This window comes from Malania oleifera, chromosome 5, assembly GCF_029873635.1.
Source record: "Malania oleifera isolate guangnan ecotype guangnan chromosome 5, ASM2987363v1, whole genome shotgun sequence".
NCBI classification, from domain to species: domain Eukaryota; kingdom Viridiplantae; phylum Streptophyta; class Magnoliopsida; order Santalales; family Ximeniaceae; genus Malania; species Malania oleifera.
This window is the reverse complement of record NC_080421.1, coordinates 89464558-89488228: the sequence shown is the minus strand read 5'-3', so window position 1 is coordinate 89488228 and position 23671 is coordinate 89464558. Positions and strand designations below refer to the sequence as shown.

The 23671-nt window shown below is 37.8% G+C and overlaps 1 protein-coding gene across 2 annotated transcripts in view; it reads right to left on the bottom strand.

Annotated features, from left to right (window-relative positions):
- Positions 1-1934: 1934 nt before the first annotated feature.
- Positions 1935-23671, bottom strand: part of LOC131155125 (uncharacterized) — a 39789-nt gene continuing 18052 nt past the window's right edge. For both annotated transcript variants that reach the window (XM_058108055.1, XM_058108054.1), the window contains exons 7-9: positions 19702-19881; positions 19558-19604; positions 1935-2546 (exon numbers count right to left, since the gene is read on the bottom strand). In XM_058108055.1, the coding sequence (XP_057964038.1) occupies positions 2237-2546; positions 19558-19604; positions 19702-19881 (537 nt within the window). In that variant the 3' untranslated portion in view covers positions 1935-2236. The remainder of the gene's footprint in view (positions 2547-19557; positions 19605-19701; positions 19882-23671) is intronic.

Below are 23671 nucleotides of genomic sequence, written 5' to 3'. Positions count from 1 at the left end.
AATAATAGTGATAGGTCCAATATATATATATATATATATATATATGTATGTACTCGACATGCTTGCATAAAATAGTACATGTAATGAATGACGATGACCTACTCACTGAACATTACCCAACACAACTAAAAAATTTCCTTGGCAGGTACAATAAATTTTAGTTAAGTTAGCAATATTTTGTGCTACTCAATATGCATGGGTAAAAAATACTAATTTTATTATATATTTATTTATCATTGTAATAAAGATAATATATTTGTTTTCAAAAATAAAATATTAGAAATTTTAAAATAGATTTTTTTTTAAAATCTCTAGTTTTTTAATTATAATAAATAAAAATATGTTAATATTTATTCCTTAGAATATCTTACCAAATTAAAATAATAATGAGTGAATTATGGAAATATGTGATAAATGTGACATGTTCTGTTGAAAGAAAAAAATTTTAAAACTAGTTGTTATTAATTTTTTACAATTATAAATTATTCAAATTTATCGAAACTAGCATCAAGGTCTTAAATGGTATAGAAATTGTTCTTTTATATATATAGTTACAAGAACTTGCAAAATATCATTGGTTTTTTTTTTTTTTTTTCTCTTTTCGCATTTTACTCACATCCTAAAATCTCTTCGTTTAATTTTTAACCATCCAAAACACTTCCGTAAGCTAATTTATCACAATTGCTTTTCTAATTAAATTTAAATATCCTTCAACTCGTATTCATTTTCTCGATAATTACTACCTCACAATTTATATAAAATTTTAAATAAGTCATGGAGAACACAAGGAGTGCATGACCATGACTAGTTCCAGATGACGACGAAGTTGAGTGTTTTTAATTTTTTAAAATAATTTTTTTCAATAATTTGTCAAATTGACACACACAAAAAAGAGGACACTTAGAATTTTGCTAGTACTAATAACACCTATCACCCCCAAAAGAATTTACTTTTGAAAAGATAAAATAATTTTTTTTTGTCTCTGACCTACATGTGTTTCTTGCTGGAACCTACTACACTTTATATTTTCCTATGAATGTACCTCAATAAACTCCATGGATTATAAGATGGGATATGGGGGAGCGGGAAAAAATAAAAAAAGCAAACACAAAATTCAAGTTCTTCAAGCAATTAAGGGAAGTTTTGACTACTTCTCACACTTCTCTTTCATTTTTTTTCCACCTCTCTTTACTAATAATACTAATACCAGAAACTTTACCATCATTTAATTCACGAGTCTCATATACTTTAGTATGTAAAATTCCTCATTTAAGTGAATTCATATGAATGTTGGTGATATAACATGTATTTCCTCATTCAAGCTTCTTGTTTGTCATTGCTAATTAACAAACTTCTTATTTGTTGTATTACTTAAAATCAAGCTGTAAATTTCAAACTCCTCTTACAGTACAACCTAATTCACAATGGTTTGATTCACAAGCATAATTTATATGGCTCATTTAAAAAAAAATATGAACTGCCATGACAAACCAACCCCCAACTTCCCCTCTTACCCTATGTTTGGAGCAATGCTTTGGATTTAAATTTAAAAAAATTTAAATAAAATATAATAAAAAATGATATTAGATTTTGTCTAAATTGATACAAATCTAAATATATCAGACATCAAAATTCATGCTTCCAAACATAATCTTTTTCATTCTTCTTTGAGGAAAAGGGGGGGGGGGGGGTGAAGGAAGCAGAAAAGAAATTATATAAAATGGTTAAGCAGCCATAATTCCAGTCTAAACTTGACTTAAAAGTCCAAATATGACAAAACAAACCTCTGGGGTTTCAGCACAAAACCAACCACAAAACTAAAACCCTTTGCAACACGAGACGCCGAGGGTAGTCACCGAAAATTTGACACTACAAAAGCAAAAGCTGAACCTGAGAAAGATTAAAAAGAAATTATAGCATTGAAACAACACAAGGACATGAAAATACTAATATTATGAGAAGCGCCAGACTCTTTGCTTCAATTGTTTATTCTTAAGATCTAATATACGAAGGCTTTACAGATGGAATTTGTGGAGATTTGAGCAATCAAGATATGACACTAAGAACTGTAGCTAAAAGCATAAGTACTAGTAGGATACTCTCAGCTACAATCATAAAACATCATCCGAAAAAGAAGCAAGTAAAGCATTATTTATAACTAACAATAATTATCTAGATAAGTAGAATCTTGAGGAGCTCGGCAGTACTGTACTCTAGGACCTCTTAGCTGTATAATTCAGAATCCTACTCGAACCAAATCCCATTCATCATCTGATAGTGCCTTCTGATCATCTCTGCTTCCCTCTCCGTGGCTGCTCTTTGGAGTCAGGTTGCCAACTGAGGGAGTTGGGCTTGTATTCTTTGGTGCTTCAGATGAGTCAGTTAGCACAGGAACACGGTCAGATGCCATGCTCTTCAGGGATGAACTCGAAGATGCTAAAATGCAAGTAGTTTGACTAGAGGAGACGGATTCACTTAGAGGAATACGTTCGTCAAATTTCTCTTTCAGCAACCTCACATCCTGACATATAACAGATATTTCTCCTCTGCAGAATTATACAAAATGGTTTATTTCCTCAATTTCTTCTTGATAAAACATAAATAAAACTTAAATATGACAAGTGTGCAGATCAACCCCAAAAAATGGCGTGTAGCAAGCCCTGGAACACTGATTTGAAGTCTTAGATGGTAATAACTGATAAATTTTGAGGAAACTCAAGTAGCAAGATATAATAACTTGGTTTCATTCAATAACAGGAGCTAAAAAACAAATAAATAATCCACACCTTAAAAATGCTTTTATATTAAACTCATGGAAGAAATTCTGCAATTTATAAAATGAAAGTTGAAGCTATGTGACTAGAAAGATTATCTACATAACTGACGTAGGACCAAACTGTTAGGATTTTCAAATCAAATTTTCAAGCTTAAGCATGTAATGACCACCACACCAGTTCTTGCCTTGTTAGATTAGAACGAGGTGTTCATCGTTGAGGCTGATGCATCAGGAGTTGACATTGGTGCAGTTTTAATGCAAGACAGACGCCCCATTGCTTTACCAATAAAGCTTCTTCTCCATCCCACATTGGCATGACTGACAAAGAGATGCTAGCCATTGTGCATGCAGCTACAAAGTGGAGACATACTCGAGTTCATTGCTGCTCAGCCTTGAGGATAAGGCTGATTTGAAGGAGACAGGAATGTTAGGATTCCCAAATCAATTGGGATTTCTAATTAATGAGTCCTAAATCAATTAGGATTCTATTTAATGTTAGGATTATTTAATGTTTGTTAAGATTCTCGAATCATCTAGGATTCTAGGGGATATTTTACAGCTCTAATAGGAGTTAGATTCTCTACCCTATATAATATATATATATATATATGACCCTTATGGGCTTTTAGCATTCAAGCAAGCATTGAAGCAATAAAATAATTCATAGTATTTGGCTAATTTGGAGGTAAATCCCCTTGAAATAATCAACCTTATTTCTCTTATTATTTTTTGTTCTTTAAATTTCCCCAATTTGTCCACCATAAAACCCCAGGGTCTAATCACAAACATCCACTCACAGATGGAATTAAAAGCCTAGTTAAAATCAACCCAATTTTCACACTGATCATTTAATTACAACTGAAAAAATTTAAATAGGACTGCTTGCTCAAGAATAAACAAATTTACTTCTACTAGGAGAAAATTTTCAAGTCCACACAATGTGCATGAGGTGGATGTAGGACTCTGCTATGTCATATTCCCCCTACTTCAAGAGTTCAACAGCAAACGAGAAGAGGATCTAAAAGCTGAAGATGGACTTCCATGGTTCCATTGTGAAGAACAGCAAGATCTCTCTTCAGAGACAAACAATCAAAATGATTGACTGCGCATTGTACCTTGTAGAGCAAACAATAGCACTTGTATCATGTGATTCTGGAACTGTCGAGGTTGTCTAAGAATAACATCACATATATCCAAGTCATAAATAGAACAAACTGGGACTTGCCGAACTGTAAATCAACCAACACAGCTACAAAGTCCTACCGCATACCACACAAATGCAGTTGACCAGATCCAGGAAACATTGACACTTGGATGCCTAAAGTATCAGGGCCCACACGTTTCAATACCAACACTTGCTCAACATGTTACCGACACATCAGAAACTAATTATTTAGTTTTAAGTTAGGGACACAGCAGAGACACTTCCCGACATGGCGAGGACACCTCAGGCACACTTCTCACTCCAAAACATTGCTTTTTGTTGCCCCTTCTAATTCTGAGAAGAAAATCCAAAAACACAAAATTGGAGAACTCAAGGGACTGAGTCAAGAGGTTCTTTAACATTGAGGTGATTGGAGCCCTAACACCACTACACCAACCTTATAGTGCATCGTCACACCTCCCTATAATTCGCCCCTTCCCTCTCTGAAGCCATTGCCAGTTTGCCACTTTTGACAATACTCTATAATTCAAAAGCAGTTTATTATTGTAAAACTGCAGTTTGTAAAATGTGTAATTAATAATCCTGGATAAATGGTGCTTACATTTCATTTTAAACTGAAACTACCACAATATTTGATATCTAAAAGGAAAAATATAGTTTATATATATATATATCTATATTAATTGATTAGCATATCCCTGCTGTGTCATTTCCTCATTTTTCTGTAATTGGCATACTGCTGTGTCGATATCATGTTGTATCTGTGTCTTGTGTTGGTATCGGTGCTTCTAGGACCAGATTATAAGATGACTGAAGTTGATGAACAACCCATCAGAGAATGAGATCCACAGAAGCTGTATCAACAATAGGGTGAACCTGAACCTGAACCTGAACCTGAACCTGATGTTTCACATTAGACGCAATACTGATGGAACAATGCAGTCAATTTAGGAAATGAATTTAAGGCATTTCTCTAATACGCACTAAAAGCAATACAAACATTTCCCATTCTCAAACTCGATCAGAATACTCAACTGCATTATAAACCTTATTTGATGGTCTGACCCTTTTATCAACATCATGTTCTTTTGGTTCTATCAAGATTCACCTAACTACTTTTAAAACAGTGCTGATAATCATGCCCAGTTGTAACATTCCAAAGGGTTCTCATCATACTTCCTATAATCTATTAGCCTTTAAATAAACATAAATAACCTGTGTTGCAGGATCTCAAGACACTTACCTTCGAAATTTAAATTTTCCTTGAATATATCTAATAATTTGTTGTCGCAGTCTCATCAAAACACCTAGTGATCTGTTTTTGAAACTCAAATGTATACATATGCCATGGTAATTATGGGCACACATCCTAGTATACAAGTACCCTACATAATTAAATGGTACGAATGTATATGCCTCTCGCGATGCTCTCAAAAAAATGCTTGAACATCTCTTTCATGGGAAACCATGGAAGCCTCATAACTGTCTTCCCTTGATAGTCTCTCTCTTCGCTGCCCTTCGAAGCCTCATGATCTTGCCCCATTGAAGCCCTACCTATCAGCTTCAAGCAGAAGATTCGTCAAAGCCCTAGAGCCACTCACAACTCCTCCCCTCTCCTCAAAGCTCTTTTCTGTCGATCCTTGGAAGCTATGCAGCCTTTTGTCCAAGCTCCGAGCGACTCGCAATCCCCTCTACCATGAACCTCTCTCCCAACCTCGACTTTCTCTCCTTGTATTGTAGCCTCCTTCAACTCCTTCCTGTGGGCTCCCTCTCTCCACCATGCATCGCTATGGCAGGTTGGCCATCTTCATTGAAAGCAAGTCCTTCAACCTTGCTCTTGATGGTGAGAAGGTCAACCTACTCAGGGTTATTGAAAATCACAACCATGGGCAGTTGTCCATCTTTCTCAACGTGGGTGAAACCAAATGGCTCCTGGCTGCCCTAAATGATTTCTGGAACTCAGTGTTAGGCCTTCCTCTTGGATTCAGCACTGGAGGTCAAAGGAAAAGTCATTGCTACTTCAACTAATTGTTTTGGCAAGTTCCTTGCCCTTAACTGAAATTAATGAGGCCGGAGGATCACTGCCTTTTCAGAGGGTTTTGGCTCGAAAGGCTGGTTTAAGTTCTGCTCTGCTGTGAAGGAGCTAGGTCGTTGAATGATCCCTAGCCCTCCAGCTCATCCTAGGATATTCATGCCGTGCTATTTAAGCCACCCTTCTGCTCCCAATAAAGCTGCATTTTTGTCTCTCCCAGAAGCAGTGTGCACACATGCCCTCACTGTGGGGAATGCATCAAGGTTTCCATCACCAAGTCACAATCGAAGTTGGTGGACAGACGAATGGGGACACGCGATCCTTTGTGCATGCAGTTCGTGAGGCTGCCAAGGCTCTTCCATCTTGATATTCTGGGCTCTACTCTGTTTGCCTCCCACTTTCCGAGTCCCCTACTCTTCACCTATTAAGTTGGTTACTTTCACCCCTTTCCCCTCCAGCTGTGGCCCTTTTTGTGACTTTATACTCGCATCAGGTCTTCTTTGGGTCTACTATTTCAGCAGGTCCAGCAAGGCTTGCTGTCAATCAAGTTTCTGAGGGGTATACTCTGGCTATCATCCCTGCAGCAGCCTTAGACCCTTTGGTTGCTGATGACAATCCTCCCTCTCCCTCTTCGAACAAGTTTAATGATTTGGGACTTGATAGCACCAATTGTGATATGCAGGTGTCGAATTGGGTGATGCACAAAATGAATTTGGTGAGTAAAACTATGGGAAATCTTTCAATGGCTTCCAGGAAAGAGCAAGGCAATTATTTGTTGATATAGAGAAGAAAGGAAAAGAAGAAAGAAGGCAGCACCCACTTGAAAGGCACACGTAAGGAATTGAAGAGATTGGAATGCTTGGTAAACTATGACAGGCTGGGAGAATACTCCGATTCAGGAGAGGCTGGAAGTAGATTGGTGAACTGCTCCCATGCTGAGGAAGTTAATCTCCTGTAATGTGAGGGCATTAAATGCAATAAAACCAAAAGATCTGTAATCAGATCGTTTCTCAGTGACTGCAAAGGGGATGTTATTTGTTTTTAGGAAACAAAGGTGAATTCCATGAATAGCAGGATGGTTAACAGTTTATGGGGCATTAAGAATTGTAAGTGGACTGAGTTGAATGCAACAGATAATGCAGGAGGTATTCTCATTATTTGGAATGACTTGGTTGTGGAATTGCTGGAACAATCCATTGATGCCTTCTCAGTCACTTATTTGTTTAAGAGTCTTGAAGATAATTTCTTTTGGAACTTTACTCAGGTCTATGGCCTAGGCGAAGGGTCTTCCAAACATCTTTTGGGGAAATAACTGGCAGAAATTACTGAGTAATGGGATAATCATCCATGGGTCATTGAGGAATGATTGCAACATGATCCTTTACACTCATGAAAGGAATAGGACTTCACTTGAGTTTGCATGCAGGAGTTCCATGATTTCATCAATGCATACGCTCTCATTGATCCCCCCAACTCATTGGAGGCCCTCTCATGTGGTCAAACTCGAGGTCATGCTCAAGAATTGATAGATTCTTAATTTCTTCTGATTGGGAGGAACACTTCCCGAAGATTACCCAATCCTTGCTTCCTTGCTCTGTCTCAGACCACTTTCTAATCCTCATTGACACGGGGAATCAAGCGGAGGCCAACCCCTTCTCCTTTTGAGAATACATGGTTTAAACATGAAGGGTTTGATGAACAAGTCAAGAAATTATGGCTTGAGCTGCACATTGAAGGAAAGGCCAGCTTTGTGATTGCCTCAAAGCTAAAATTGCTCAAAGAAAATACATAATGGTGGAACAAAAATGTTTTAGGAAACATCACTCTAAGAAAAAAGGGTTTCTTGACAACATTAGGGAACTAGATGACATGGAAATCAAAGAGGCTCACAATGCTGAAAAAAAGGTTCAGAAGAATTGCCCTCGAAAAAAAATCTTGCCCATGTCATCGATTTAGAAGAAATGGTTTGAGGCAAAGGTCTAGGGCTCTTTGGTTGAAGGAGGGGGACAGAAATACCATTTTATTTCATCGTACAGCTAATGTGCACCGTAGATTTAATATAATTACCAAAGAAGTGGTTGGAGAGATGTTGGTAGGTGAGGAGGAAATTTTTCAAAGCCTTGTACACTGAACCAGAGAAATAGAGACCAACAGTTGATGGTATTATGTTTAGAAACCCAAGCCTTTCCACAGCACAGTGGCTCAAAAAGCCTTTCAAGGAAGACAAAATTGTTGGAGCCCTTAAGTGTTTCTATCAGGATAAAGCCCCCAGTCCTACTGGCTTTAATATGGATTTCTTCCAAAGGAACTAGGACTTTCTCAAGTAGGAGATCTTTGGGGTTTATGAACATTTCCATAGAACTGGCAATTTTGTCACTAGCACCAACACAACCCTTATCTCCCTGATCCCTAAGAACCCAGGGCTTAAAACATCAAAGACTTTTGCCCAATCACCTTAGTTGTCAGTCTATATAATATCCTATCCAAAGTCATGGTAGTTGGGCCCAAACATGCAATTTCAGAAGTTACTAACAAGCACCAACAAGCCTTCATTGCAAGTAGACAAATCATAGATGCAGCTCTGATTGCTAATGAAGTTGTAGATGCCCACACAAAAGGTGGGAAAAGAGGAGTTGTGTGTATGTTGGATATGAGAAGGCTTTCGACCATGTTAATTAAAGCTCTTGGCTACACATATTCAGAAGAATGGATTTTGGGAAATCTTGGTGCAGATGTATCTTAGTGTATCTAAACCTCATTTTTTCGATTCTGGTATATGGCTGCCTTTCTAGTTTCTTCACATCGTCTCGTAGTCTTAAAACAAGGTGACCCCCTTTCCCTCTTTAATTTATCAAGGTCAAGGAAGTGCTAAGTCTTCTGGTAACCAATGCAAATGAAGGTGGTCTTCTTAAGGAATTTAGCATTGGAAGGTCCAATGACACTATTGAAATCACCCACCTCCATTTTGTTATCATTTTTTGTGAGGATAAACCAGAGTAAATGCTTAAGATGCATCCTCCTCGAATTTGAAGCAATTTCAGGCTTAAAAGTGAATCTGGGCAAAAGTCATTCCAATAGGGACTCACGATCATGGTCCTTTGCTTGCAAGTATCCTTGGCTATAAGCTTGAAGCCTTCCCTATTACCTATCTTGGCCTCCCCCAAGGAGCCAAGTTTAAGGATAAGGGTATTTGGGATCCCATTGTCAGCAAGTTAAAAAAGAAACTCACTAGTTGGAAAACGAACTTTTTGTTCAAAGGTGGTAGAATCAGTCTTATTAAAAGTACTCTATCCAACCTCCCGGTTTACTTCATGACTCTTTTCCCCATCACTTTTGCAGTTGCCAAGAGATTGGAGGGCATCCAAATAAGATTCCTTAGGGGAAACACGAGTAAGGTTTTCAAATATCATCTTGCTAAATGAGAAGTGGTTAAACAACCTTTACAAAATGGTGGCCTTGGCCTTAGATCTCTTATTATCTTTAGCAAGCCTTTTTCGGGGAAATGGCTTTGGAGATTCATGGTAGAGAAGAACTTCTAGAGGGATGTCATTGCTGTCAAGTATGGACTCCATCATTATAGTTAGACCTCAAAAGTTTCAAAGGAAGCCTACAGTACAGGTGTTTGGCAATATACTAGAAAAGGATGGTAGATTTTCTTCCTTCTCATCTGCTTTCAACTGGGGTATAAAAAGGATGTGTTCTTCTGGCATGACATTTGGTGTGGCAAGTCCCAACTCAGATCCTCTTTCCTTTCCATCTTCATATTTTCATACAACAAAGATGCCCTTATTTGCAAACACATGGAACTCACTAGTCAAGAGACAGTTTGGGATATTCTTATGAATAGGAATTCTTTTGATTGGGAACTTGATAATCTTGCATATTTTTTCAGCAGCCTCTGTAAGACTTATTGTCAAGCTAATCCAAATAAGCCCAAATGGGCTTTGAGCAAAGATGGGAACTTCAATGTCAGCTCTTTCTACAAACACATTTTTTCCCTGGCTGCGAGCAGCACTAACTTCCCTTGGAAGCTGATTTGGAAAAGGAAACCCCTTCAAAGGCTACTCTTGGAAGAATCCTTCCCTTGGACAATCTTCAGAAAAAAAGTCTCTCTCTTGTCAATAGATACTTTTTATGCTTGGAGCAGGAGTCAGTTGGTCATGTCCTGCATTGTTCATGGACCAAAAAATTATGGAACTTAGCCATCTCCATCGTAAATCAATAGTAGATCACTGCAGGTATGGTGGAAGATGAGTCGTGGGTTTGGGAAAGGATCAGATCAAATAAGGATGGAAGATCTCTCTCCGACATCCCCCTCACTATTTTTTGGGTGGTGTGGAGAGAAAGGAGCAGAAGAGCCTTAAAAAGAACTATTTATCATATTCAGTCCATCATAAACCAGCGGATGTGATCTCCAGCTGGCATTATGGACTGGTTGGAAGTGACCCCTTGGTAGTTCTTGATTTTCTTGACATTTTTCAGTACGGGATGTTTCTCTCCTATTGTTTTCCTTTGTACTTGGGTGGCATCCTCTTGATGCATCCTTTTAATATAATTCCTCTTTACTGATCAAAAAAAGAATTAAATGGTACGAACAATGATTTAAAATGCGAAAGGATAAGATGAGGCATTTTACGGGAAGCATACAATTTTTTATAATTTAATTTTAAAATTTTAAAAATATAAATTAATTTTGTGCATGTATAACAAAAATAAAATGAATTTTTCATTAAAATGAATTATAAATTTAGTTATATGAATTTTAAGACTAAAATATCGTTTACAAAAAAACTCCAAACTCACATAAACCAAGCTATCATCATTGCCCAAAAGACTGCAATCTGCAGCGACTTGCCCTTTTATTGATAGTAGAGAGCATATATTCTCACAAAACCATGGTTTATTGGTTAACCCTCCCAAGTAAAAGAGAAACAAAGCAGGGACAAATATTAGTCTAGAGCTTATCTTTCTTGAATTTTTTACTGGTATCTCTTGTGATTTTCTCTCACCTCTACAGTCAATTACCTCCAACAAATCGATGATCAGAAAATCAGATGAATACTCCGCATGAAGAACCAGCTGCAATTCTCTCTCTACTTTCAAGTTGATTGCCTCCAATAAATCAATGATCAGAAAATTGAAGAACTTTGCCTTACTCTGCAGGAAGAACCAGATCTCAATCAAAGCAACAGCCACATCTGACTTGTTTTTCTTCAAACTGAAACTGAAAGGAATCAGCAACAGCTGAAAGCAGTTTAAGGAAGTGAAACACCAAAGAAGATATGAGAGTCTTCGTTTGATTAGGATCAGGTTTGTAAAATGGTCTAAAAGGTGTCATCAACCCTTTATATCCAAAGTATTCTTTACAAAATTCAAAATAAGAAAATAGGAATAGTACTGATCCTGAAATGTGCAACAAGCTTTGGAGAAAAAAGGGTAAAATGGGTGCCTTTCACCACGAGGTATATCACTTGGACAGGAATGCACACGCTTCTTGGGAGTCTTGCATTTCATATTGTCTCTCACCTGAACCTCAAGGTGCACCTTAAAAGCACCTAATAATGCCTTTTTAAACCATCGATATGAATTTCTGTACTAGCACATATTTCTTTCATAAGTTTCAGAAGGAACTCCATACATGCCCATCATGTACAAGGATAGCCCTAGAGACAATTTGACAGCTAAATTAACTTTTTTCCTCAGGCCTAACTCCTCAATATGTGAAAACATACTCAATTTAATTAAACCAATCATAGATCTCATTAGGCTCTCCTTCCTCATTAAATTCAGGTAATGAAATAGCAATCCCATGATCAGGTTTGGAAAAAAAGTCTCTTAGTACCCTCAGGATAGTATATGGTACCACTGGCAGCAGCATCCAACAGTCCTGTTTTATTTGTCCATGGAATTTATCTGTGTGTGTAGCTATGCAGAAAGGGTAAAAGGCTGCTCATTTGTATAATCCACTAGCACCTGCAACTCCTAATCTCACACCAGCCATGTTAGCCAGCTCATTAACATAGATGTCAAGAGCATCAAAATCTGAATTTTTTCACTCTTACACTGTCAGGGTGAAGCTGAAAAGTTTTGGTACTAGCGACAGACTGAATAAGAAATATAGGCAGAAATTGTGATTATCATAAATAGCAGATCAGGTTGGATCTTATATCGAGGCCTCCAGGGTCAGGTGATCAACTGAATAGGACCAGATCTGATATCCATTCCAGGTAAATGATAAAGTCAGGTCAGGCTGTATTCCATTGTGGGCTAAATACAACCCTTTTTCGTTTCGCTCCTCCGTAAATTCCACCTTTCGTCTTCAAACCAAGATGAGCAAGCCAGATGAAGGGGAACGTAGCTTGTTGACAGAAGGCACAGGCATGATCTTGATGACAACAATGGATGGTCCTGACAATGATTGGAAGTCCCAGTGTGCTGTTAAGCTTCAATTGCTGGGACAAAAACTTCGGTTTGTGGCTAGAGATCTAGCAGTCGAGTATGAAAAATGACTTTTCTGTCAATATTAGGGACCAAAAGGGATGGGAAAGGCTATGACACTTTGATCTGCGCTGGTTGTCGTCTGGACAGGGAAGGCTTGGGTTTGGATTAGGTTCTTGCAGGACTAAGGGTTTGGATGGGGATTCAATCAAGATTCTATAACAGGAGGCTGCACATTTGTTAAAATAACCCAACATCTTGAGCAAGCATGAGTCTTGCCCTAGATATAAGAAACTTGCACATTTATTTACTTTACTCTGAAGTGCAAAGAAAAACTTGCAGTTGGTAGTAGGAAACTTGTCACATCGATGTACTTCTTTATCCTAAGTGCTACAGTGTACTATTTTCCAATTTTATATTTTTTTTTCTTTAGAAAAAAGCATTACATATTATATTGCTCTTAGAAGACTTACAGAGAAAGTGGTTTTCCTATCTTACAAGCAGTTCAAAATAATAAAATATGTAAAATTTATTGTCAATTGACAAGGTAGATTAAGCTTTGGACAAAATACACAGCCTAACACAGAAAGAATACAATGAGGGCAGAGAATATCTCTAGCAAGTAACAGTAGAAGTCTCCTAACATAATGCTGCCCTTTGTGTGTCTACGTGTCCCCCCCCCCCCCCTTCTCTCTCTCTCTCTCTCTGGATAAGAAAAAAGTCTATCAATAACCAAATCAAAGTCCAAGAAGTATGAGGACAAGGTGTCCACATAGAACAATGAACAAATATTGAACACTAAAAAGATTATCTAAAGAGCTGCCCTCCAATCCCTTTGAAGATTGGAAAGCAACAAACCTCAAATGAAACCAAGAGAATGGACATTTAATGAAGCCAAGAATACCACTCCTGTGATGAATGTGGAATAGATGAGCATCCCCTAAAAGTTCTCACGTTCCTCTCGAGCCAAAGAGTCCAAGAATCGCAAGGGCTGCCCCATTCCATAGAGTGCGTACCTTTTTGCTTGAACCAAAGGCACTGCAACTCACTAACAAGAGATCTCTCACATTCTGAGGCAATATTCATGCTTCTCTGAGATACAAAAAAAGAGCATTCTAAAGGTACCATACAACCTAACAGTGAAGAAACAGGTGGGCGTTTCACTGGACTCACACATCAAGCACATATTTGGGCTGAGATGCATGCTGGGCTTTCTTATTGTAACATGCATGCATATTAAGTCCATTCAACAACACAGTCCAGATGAAGTACAACTTCAGAGGGAATCTTTAACCTTAAACTTCCAAATGATTTGGCTCAAAGAAAAAGAGAGCGCATTCATGAGATGTGAGAAAAAAATTTAGAAAACAAACCCCACGGCAACCTCCAAAACTCTCTCATCCTCCCTATTGGAAGGAACGGAACAGTCCAATATGGAAAGCAACATTGTAAGCTCTTAAACTTTTCTTTTGTTGAGATGCCTAAAAAATTGAAAATCTCACGAAAGGATACCCCCTTCGATAGAAAAGAATGAGCTGATAAGTGCACTATGAAGAGAAGAAAGGTTAAACGACCAAGGCACCTTCAATTTCAAAGAAACCTCACCCACCTAAACATCGCCCAAAAATGGACTTCGTTCCCATTGCCCACTTTGAAAAGGGTGAGACAAAAGACACACAACTTGTGAAACAACTTCCAAGGACAACCATAAGAGATGATACCACTTCCTAAGTTTATCAGCCATTTCGATGGAGCCTCTATTTACTTCCAAAGAAAACCTCCACAACCATTTACCAATTAGGGGAATGTTTTTAGAAAACCATGTTACCAAGCCTTGGTGCATTGGTTTTCTAACAACCTCCCAACTAACCAGATGGTCCTCTTGCTCTCTCCTAAACCTAACCAAAGGAAATCACACATCAACTTCTCAAGTGCCCTAGTCACCTTTAAAGGTACTCTAAAGAGAGAAAGGAAGTAGATCGGAATGTTGAACAACGAAGCACTAATGAGCGTGATGCAACCCCGAAGAGATAAATATGCCCTGTTCCAACCCTCCAACCTCCCATTAGCGCTCTCAATCACCAGGTCCCAGAAGGCCAAGGAGTTTGTATTGCTCCAAAGTGAGAGGTCAAGATAAAAAAGTGGCCATTCAAGGGAAACACAACTTGCCAAAGTTTTGAAGCTTTCTAACTCCCTAGCGCTCAAATTAATGCCAACCACCCCACGTCTGGACCAATTGACCTTAAATCCAGAGTTTTTCTCAAAAATTTTGAGAAAGGTGATGGCCTTGAAATTTATGAGTACTGTCTTTGACAAATAATATTCTATCATGAACAAACTGGAGACCAAAAACCTCCACTTCCTTTGTCCCCGCATAAAGGCCTCTAATCACCCATAAGTCTTGAGAGCATCCTACTCAAGGTGCCCATCACAAGGGTAATTAGAAAGGGAGACAAGGCTTCCTTGCCTATGCCCTTAGAAGTTTACCATTGAGAATAATTGACAAATTGGTCAAATTCAAGCAACCATTGATCCATTTTCCCCACACCTCTCCAAACCCTTTCATAGGCTTCTTGAAATTCATCTTAAATGAAAGCCCCCTCCTTCCCTTCCTCCTCCCATCCTCCACTACCTTGTTAGTATAAGCACAACATCTAAAACTTGGGTACCTCTATTGAATATCAATTGCACAATGGTCATTACAACCCTCAGGACCTCATCAATTCTCAACTTTAAAGAGAGAATCTTGTAAAGACTTGTGACAAGTAGTATAGGTTTGAAGTCCCTCGCCCTCAAAGATCTCTCTTTTTAAGGATTTAAGGCTATGACAACAAAATTCACACTAGTTTTCAAATTCACACTATTGCCCACCATCCCATCCTGATGAAACCCCTCAAAGAATCTCCATATTTTTGTCAAGATATCCTAATTTTCTTGGAAAAAGGCAATAGTTAACCTATTGGATCCAAAATCCTTATCTTTGTTCATCTCAAACACCATTGTCTTTATTTCTTTGGCCTCAAAATATCCCTCAAGCCATTAGGCTGCACTCACCCCTCAATTGGACTCCAATCACACCCTCCCCATCAATTTGCTCAAAGTTGTTCATAGAATCTGGTGATCTCTTCCCCAATTTGAGAATGCCCCCCACATTATAATGCTAAAATAGGAATCCAAACTCTTTTAATAGCATCTTTCCTTCTTTTCCTCGCAACTCTGTGCAGAAACTACAATTGATGTCCCCCTCATTGACCCATTTCACTATTGCTTTCTAACACCAACTCATGTCCTCCCTCAAAAGGATCTCCTCCAACTCATTGCACAAAGCAATTCTTCAAACCCTCGCATCCTCATCTAAAAAACCGCACTCAAGTATGTTTAGCTCAACAATTTCAAAAAAGACGTTGTTGTCTTTTAATATTGCCAAAGATATTTTTATTCCATTGTTTCACCTTTCCTTTATGTATATTGTTTTTTTTTTTTTTTTTTTCATCAATTTAAAACCCTCCCAACCCTGGACCTAAGCGGCTAAGCCTCACCCCACCAAGATTTCGATTTCAAGAAAAAAAGATGCATTAGCCACGTATTCTCAAAATAAAAAGGGGTTGTCCTTGACTAAATTGGATTATACTCGAGGAGTGAAGGAAAGCAATTAGAGGATGATCTAGGCAGGGTTTCCTATGCTAGAAGTGGAAAGGTTTCTTCCCTCTTAGTGAATAAAAATATACTGATATGAGAAGAAGCTTATCTATCTCTACACATTGTAAAGTGGCCATTGCTTAATGGGATATCCTGAAGCCCACAATCTAAAATAAGAAAACCAAGCATCCTCATGCATGTAGAGGTCTTCGACCCCCTAAGTTTATCACAAGATCTTTGAATAGCATGGAAATCCTCCCCCCCCCCCCCCCCCCCCCACCCCACCTCAACCCAATGCACACAGCAAAGGCCAAAAGCATCAACTCAGCGAGAAAAAAGTTTCTCAAGTATGACAAGTTTAGATTAGGAACTGACAAGAACCACCACTACCCAACCCCTTTGACTTCTAACAAGACCGATAAATAGAGAGACCCATTGAGGCAATTAATAATGTAGACCGCAGTCATGTCCCAAGCCACAATTTGACCCCCAAAGGCCCTAGAAGAATGTAATGCCACCTAATCTTTGTTCTTAGAATCCCAAATGCTATTGAGAAATGTCTTAACTTCCCTCAATTTATTCTCTTGAAGAAACAAGATATTGCGGTTAAACTTGTTTAGTAGTTCCTTAACCACTACCCTCTTACCCCATTCCCCTAACCCTCGAACATTCAAGGATAATACACTGCTGGGACGCCGAAGGACTTGCCTCCCATGTCATAGTTAACTGACGACACCAATCTCTCCAACACCCTACTTAACTTCCTAGCTCTTTCCCTCTCCCAGAACTCACCAAACTGCAACCTATTTTTCTCTCCTCTAGAATTTACCACCTCCACGCTATGTTTTTTCAAAGACCTGCCCAACTCACCCACCAAACCAAACCAATCTGACCTGAAGAAATAGTTTCGAAATGCATATGCGTTAGTTGGCGGGTTTAATTTATGTATAACCCAAATATATGGGTCAGGTTACGTATTGAGTATGCAACCCATCCAAAATGTAAATGACATGAAAGTAAAAGATAATAATAAAGGGGCCTAAATATATAAATAAGCCATTCAATACTATAGTTTTTCACTGAGAAACCCAACATATATTGAGTTTGAATGACCATATCACATTGGTGTTTTCATGGTCACATATCTCTTATCATGTTTCGTAAATTTTTAATTTCACACATATTCCTTTGCATTAATTTTTCTTGTTCTTTGAAAAAACTAAGCTGTCAGGCACCAACCAACTCAAATTGTATTAGTTAAAGGTTCAACAATATTGAACTTTCACCAACCTGATGAGGTTGGGTCGGTTGGAATTTTTAGCCAACCCATGAACACCCCTACACACCCAGCTCATCTAAGAGATCCTGCGCCTCCTAGTTTTCCCTCTCACCATCTAAAAGATCCACATTTTGAAAGAATCCTCTTTGTTTGACTCCCTATGGCAAACACTTGACTCAAAATTTTTATAGGACTCCAATGAAATGGCTATTTCAAGTGGAGGAAGCATTATTTACTTGCAGTGCTCTGATCAGCAAAGTTGGGAAGGAAATAGGAACAAGGCACTATGAAACCATCAGCATGTGGATGATCTGCAAAATGGGTGTCGAATGAAGTTGGCTTAGGTTTCCTAGAATCATAACTCGATGTTGGACTTTACTATTTAGCAGGACATTATCAATTTTCATGTTAGAAATCAAAGGCCTGCCAAGTTCCTTTCCCATTCTAAACCCATGCCTGCTTCTAAAGCCGCATCTTTCCTCCTAAGGTTCTTAATTAGAAGCCCTTCAATTTCGGTGGCCCAAGATCTGAAAGACTTGGCATCTTCCTCGTCAAGACTTTGCATCAATCTTTCCCCCCCTGACTCAAGAATCTGCTTCCCTTGTTTTGTAGGTCAAGACCCCAAGAGCCCAAATTCGATATGATTTTCCTGTACACTTCCTAGAGTCTCTGCAGTGTCGACCCAAGTAAATCTGCCCTATCTTCCTGCAAGTATGCAAAATCCCTTTCTTCACAAATGCTTCCGCATATCTTGGCTTCCTTGTGGCTTCTAAGGGAAAACCCCCAAGAGTATGGGCTTGGACGGAGTCCCTTCATCAACAGAGGCCACAGCTTTGTAGCTCCCATGGGCTTTATCTTGGGTATTCCTTGTCTGCCCACTGAGCTAGCTTTCCCCAGATTAAGAAAGTTCATTCTAGGCTTCAATTTCGCCCAACATTTGGGGATTGTTGGGTTTTCCATCAAGAAGCCTAGATTATTTACTTTGCCTACACTAGTTAGGAAATATTTTGAATTTAAATTTGAAAATTTTCTAGATCTGAAAATCCGTCTTGCATTACAAGTCCCCCTGTGAAAGTGTATTCCATCCATGCCATAAGGGGAGTTGCTATTTTCCGGACTTGGTTCGCTGGAATTTCTCCATTGCCAGCAGGATGGAGGTGCAAGTCTTGAGAAAACAATATGAGATTTGGGCTTTAAGGACCCTCCCATGGTTAAGGAGTTGCAATCGAGACAAAGCAGCTCTTATTTGTTCTCTCCTGAGTTATTTACCTTCTACCATGCCCTTTGATGACTCCCAAATTTTTTTCCAGCCAAGTGCTTCCTTCCCTTATTGAGATCAGTTGGCTAGCTCCCTTATGCACGATCTCCATTGAGACGAAGTGACCGAAGGCGTTACCTCTCAATTGGAGCATCACAATGTGGTTGGGACGCTGGGTGCTCAATAAGTCTTCACCAATGGATTCAACGTTTTAGACAATAGGAATAGGCATTAGCTGTGTCGCCAACCATTGCCACTCCTCCTCTATGAGAGGTATGAGGAGCAACATCATTTGGATCTTTATATGGCATGCCAAGAGCTTCCTTTCTCTTCAAATTCAAACCATTTCTTGTTGATTGAAAGTGTGTGTTCCAGCAAAACACTCATGGACTCGATCCTTTGAGAAGGTTGAAAACTAGGCTGAGAGAAGTTATATTTAATAAAAATAGGGTAAGAGGTGATTGAAAGCTTGAGAATCGAGCGGCCTGGTTACTGCTGTGCAAGAGAAAAAGTGGGTTGCATTGGGTTACTCTGGGTCTGGAAGAAAAAGGGGCAACATTAGTAGAAAATAGGAGGGAAAGAGCAAATGATTGGGAGACAGAGGAGCAAAAGAACGGAAGTAAAGGAAAGATGGATGCTGAGTTACAGACAATTGATGTTGCAGGTGAGATCACAAAAAAAAAATTAAATAAATAAATAAATAAGGAGGGTAAGATAATCCAGTGGTTCAGTTCAGGAATCATTTGACCATGCTTTCAAATTGGAAGGCGCATCTTTTAACATCTTTTGTAGTTATCTTCTTTTGAGAATCTTTTTGTGAGTCTGCATGTGTTTGCACAAATGAAAACGTTTTTGTTGTTATCTATAGTATTTTGAAAATATTAATCGATGCATCAGTCATCAGGTCCTTTCTTCCATTATGACCAACAAACCCAAACATCAGTTTTACACAGGAAAATGAACAACTTACTGCAGCATGTCAACAAGGCGACCACGGTCCATGAGAAACTCCCGCAACTGCAACGTTGTCAAATGAAAACATTGATATTACTTCGGTGGTATCTCCAACGGTAGTATTGATAAAAATATAAGTTCTTATGCACATAACAAATACCTTGGAATTCTCTTCTGCTTCTTGTTGTAGTATCTTAGATTCTTTAACGACCTTCTCCATAATAAGCTCTTGCTCGGCAAGAGCATGACGTGCAGAGTTTTCTTTATGTAGTTTTTCCTGCTCGGCTGCTTTCCTTCCTTCTTCTGCTGCAGATAATCGTGCTTCAAGTGTTTGCTGCATCTGTAGCCACACAGTAAAACCATCATGATAATTTTTTCATGACTCAACAAATAACTGTAGGACCACATTTATAAACAGGCTGTAAGACAAATGTTGGGAAGAATCATAAACATCCAAAGAGCACTGGCATATTCAGGTGGCAGAGAACACACCACAGTAAGGAATAATTTAACCCAAGTTGCCACGAGGAAAACAATGAGGGTTGAGAGGAAGAGAAAAAGAAGTAATGACACATAACTAAAAAGGAGGATACAGCCACATGGTGCTGCTTGGTGAAGAGGGAATTTAAGTAGCTGAAACCAAGCCGTTAGTCTTTAAGATGAGACTGCTGAGTTAGAGTCATAAAAAGCAGTTATGTTCATGTGCTAGTTATGTTCAGTAGCAAAATTTTCAAAGCACTTGCAATGGTCAGGTTGATGCAGGACTGATTGACAGGGAAGAAAGTAAAGGAAAATAAAAGAGAATCAAGTAAAACCAGGGAAAATAATAAAAGAAAACTAAAGGAATAGATGGAATAATAAAAAGTCAAAGACCAATTAGCATCCCCAATATTCAATCATGCAAGCTCCTCTCATAATGTGCCAACAAAAAGTCTTTAAATAACCTTGATGTTTCATCTAAATAAGAAAACAAATAAAGGGAAATAGCACTAAATCCCTAAAGAAATAAATTTACAAAATAAGCCCTAAAAGTCCTAAATAAATAATTTCTTTATAATCATAAAAAAATTCTCGAATTACATCATACTCCCCACATTTGTAAAGACTCAACATCAAGTTTGGAGAATGAAAATCAATGAAAAAGCACAAATGAGAAGACCAGAACAATCCTGCGAGCAATGTCAACAAGTCAAGCATGCTTCAAACAAATTCCCTCATGGCAAAGTAGCAAAAAGAACTGCCGATTAGAAACTGGTCTGGTCATTCAGAATCTCAGCATCATGCTATGCAACACAAGAGACAAGGGCAATAAACTGCAGGAACTAGAACTACAGGTGCAACTAGTGTTGTACCATCACCTGCAAGCAACAAAGGTGCCACAATTTCTTCTGGTAAAGCAACAAGCCCTCCAGACAAGAAAACAACTTAATATCCACATATTATGATAAATCTAGTAAATATGCACCTGTTCTATATTTGAGAATCACAGAACAAGTTTAGAGGCCGTTCCATATAGTCAAAAATTATGAAAATGAAAACTAAAAACAAAAACTAAAAAACATAAATAGAAACTGAAGACCAGAAACCAGCAACCTGTTTGTTTAATATTTCTAAAACTAAAACAAATTAATAACTTGATTGAACAAATGCTCATTTTTATCCTCAAATCAAATAGCAATAAAGTAATATGATTAAGTAACAGAAGTACAAAGAATACAAATTAAAAAATTACAATAAAAATAAAAAATATTATAATTATTTTACTTAATTATTATATTTCATAGTTCACAAAAATAATCTTATTGTACATGACAATCAAAAAATAGTGAATATATTTTTCAAGTGGCTTGTATTATTCTTTATACTTTTTCGAAGACACCCACATGACAAGTTGGTAGATAATAATGGCAGACGCAAGTTATTTTCATCCATGAGTGTGGTTTCTCAAGATACAACCAGATCAGTATGGCAGCAAAAGATAAAACAAAAACCACATTAATTACTCAATGGGGAACGTTTTGTTACAAAGTAATGCCTTTTGGGCTAAAAATTTAGGTGCAACTTACCAAAGAGTCATGGTGACTCTTTCATGATATGGTGCACAAGGAAATTGAAGTATACGTGGATGATATAATTGCAAAGTCAAAAACACATAAAGAACATCTCCAGGTTTAAAAAAAGTTGTTTGAAATGTTAAGAAAGTACAATCTAAAATTGAATCCAACTAAATGAACTTTTAGAAAAACACTTTATAAACTGTAGGGATTTGTTGTGAGTCATGGATATTAAAGTATTTTGGCAGCAGATTGCCAAAACAACTAAAAAGTGTTTTTGAAAACAGATGAAAAAATTGAAGACAAACAAAAAACTGACAATGTAAACAAACACATTTTCATAATCTATTTCTTCACTATACAAAAACGAAACCAAAAAATAGAAATGATAAAAAACAGACCCTTAGGGAAATATAGAGGATAAAAAAGGAACAAATATGGGTGCGCCATGAATTCCATGGGAAAGAACCATCTCAAAAGTACCATCACCAAATTGCTTAAGCTAGGGAACCATAAACAAGTTAACAATGACCAAATATATGTTCAAATATACTGCAAGACATTAGTCTTGGAATTCCAATTTGAGAAAAGGTTGGAATGGGTGCACTGAAGTTATAGGCATCATTAATATAAGCCCAAAGTTTCAACAGACAACTCCCTGTTAAGATTTGATAGAGTGGGTTCTCAATCTCTAATAATGCAGCTCATTCATGAGAACTTCACACATGATACTAGTCACTTTGGAATCCTACAAGTTAGGGTTGGCTTTTGACAATAATTTGACCTCTCAACAATTAATTGCCCCCTAAAGAACAAACTTCTCTTTTAAATGTTTTTGTTTCAAGCCATGTGGTTATAGGTTGTTCCCCAAGTATTTCACATGCTACTGCCAATACTACTTTTCAAAATTCTAAAGCTTGATTTGGCAAAGTGTGCTCACCGCTAACAGCCCATATCAAATAACATGAGTCACCATGTCAACTAGCCAATCTAAGAAACAATATGGATATAAACACCCATCGTAATCAAAATGCAAATGCTTATTTAAATGTGTTGCCCACTCAAATACCAAACATTTCAAAACAATGTTTTCGGAGGACAAGTAGCAATTGATGAATATGCAACAATAGGACTGAATGGAACAAAGCACATGATGGTGCAATTTCTTGTTAGGTAGCTTGTATACCTCATCAAACTTGGTCCAAGCCACCAAAGTGCAACCTACAAAACAAAACCTATTGGAGAGTACTTCAAAAATTGTTCTCTAATACCCAAGTTAGAATAGGGCAATGGAGGAGTACGAATAATTGTGTTTTACCTGCACATTGATGGTAATCTCCTCCTAATAAATCTTGGATTTGTTCAATTCCCAATTTGGAAAGTGGTGTTGATTGAGGGGAATGTTTTGCTTCAATTAGCAGTTTGACCAGCATTAATGTTGATTGTTATTTAAGTTTTGCCAATTTCTTGGCACTTCAATAGATCATATTTACTGCATCTATCATTGTGGCACACCAACTGTATATAACTGGCATTTTCTTGCATAGCTTACCAACATACATGGTTTCAAATTGTGTTACAACTTGGACACATGACCCAAGCCTTGTAACTCTTCAAATTGTCTAACCTACTTCATGACTACACATTATGATCAGTAATGCCAGTATTAATTTTTCCTTATTGTTCCATTTTGACATTCCCAACCTATACCGGTCAGAAATGAGGGCATGAAGCTTCTCATTTGCTACCCAAGGATCAAGGATCAAAAAGATGACACAATCCTTCTATCTAATAATACTAAAACGTTAGATGCATTTATTGCAATCCTCTGTATCATGAGGAACTTATGCACATGCGGCCTATATGTCTGTATTCAATTGGTTAATCTAAACAAGAATCTCATCCATTCATACTTGTTTAATCAAAACCATCCATTGTTTTGTTCAAACATGCCTTAGGGTAGTTATGTATCTGCCTTGCTCCCAAATTCTCTTTTTGTCATTTTTTTCTTTGTAGTTTTTGTAATTATCTTTGTCCTCTGTATATTCTTCTTTGCCAAGATCCATCATAAGAAAA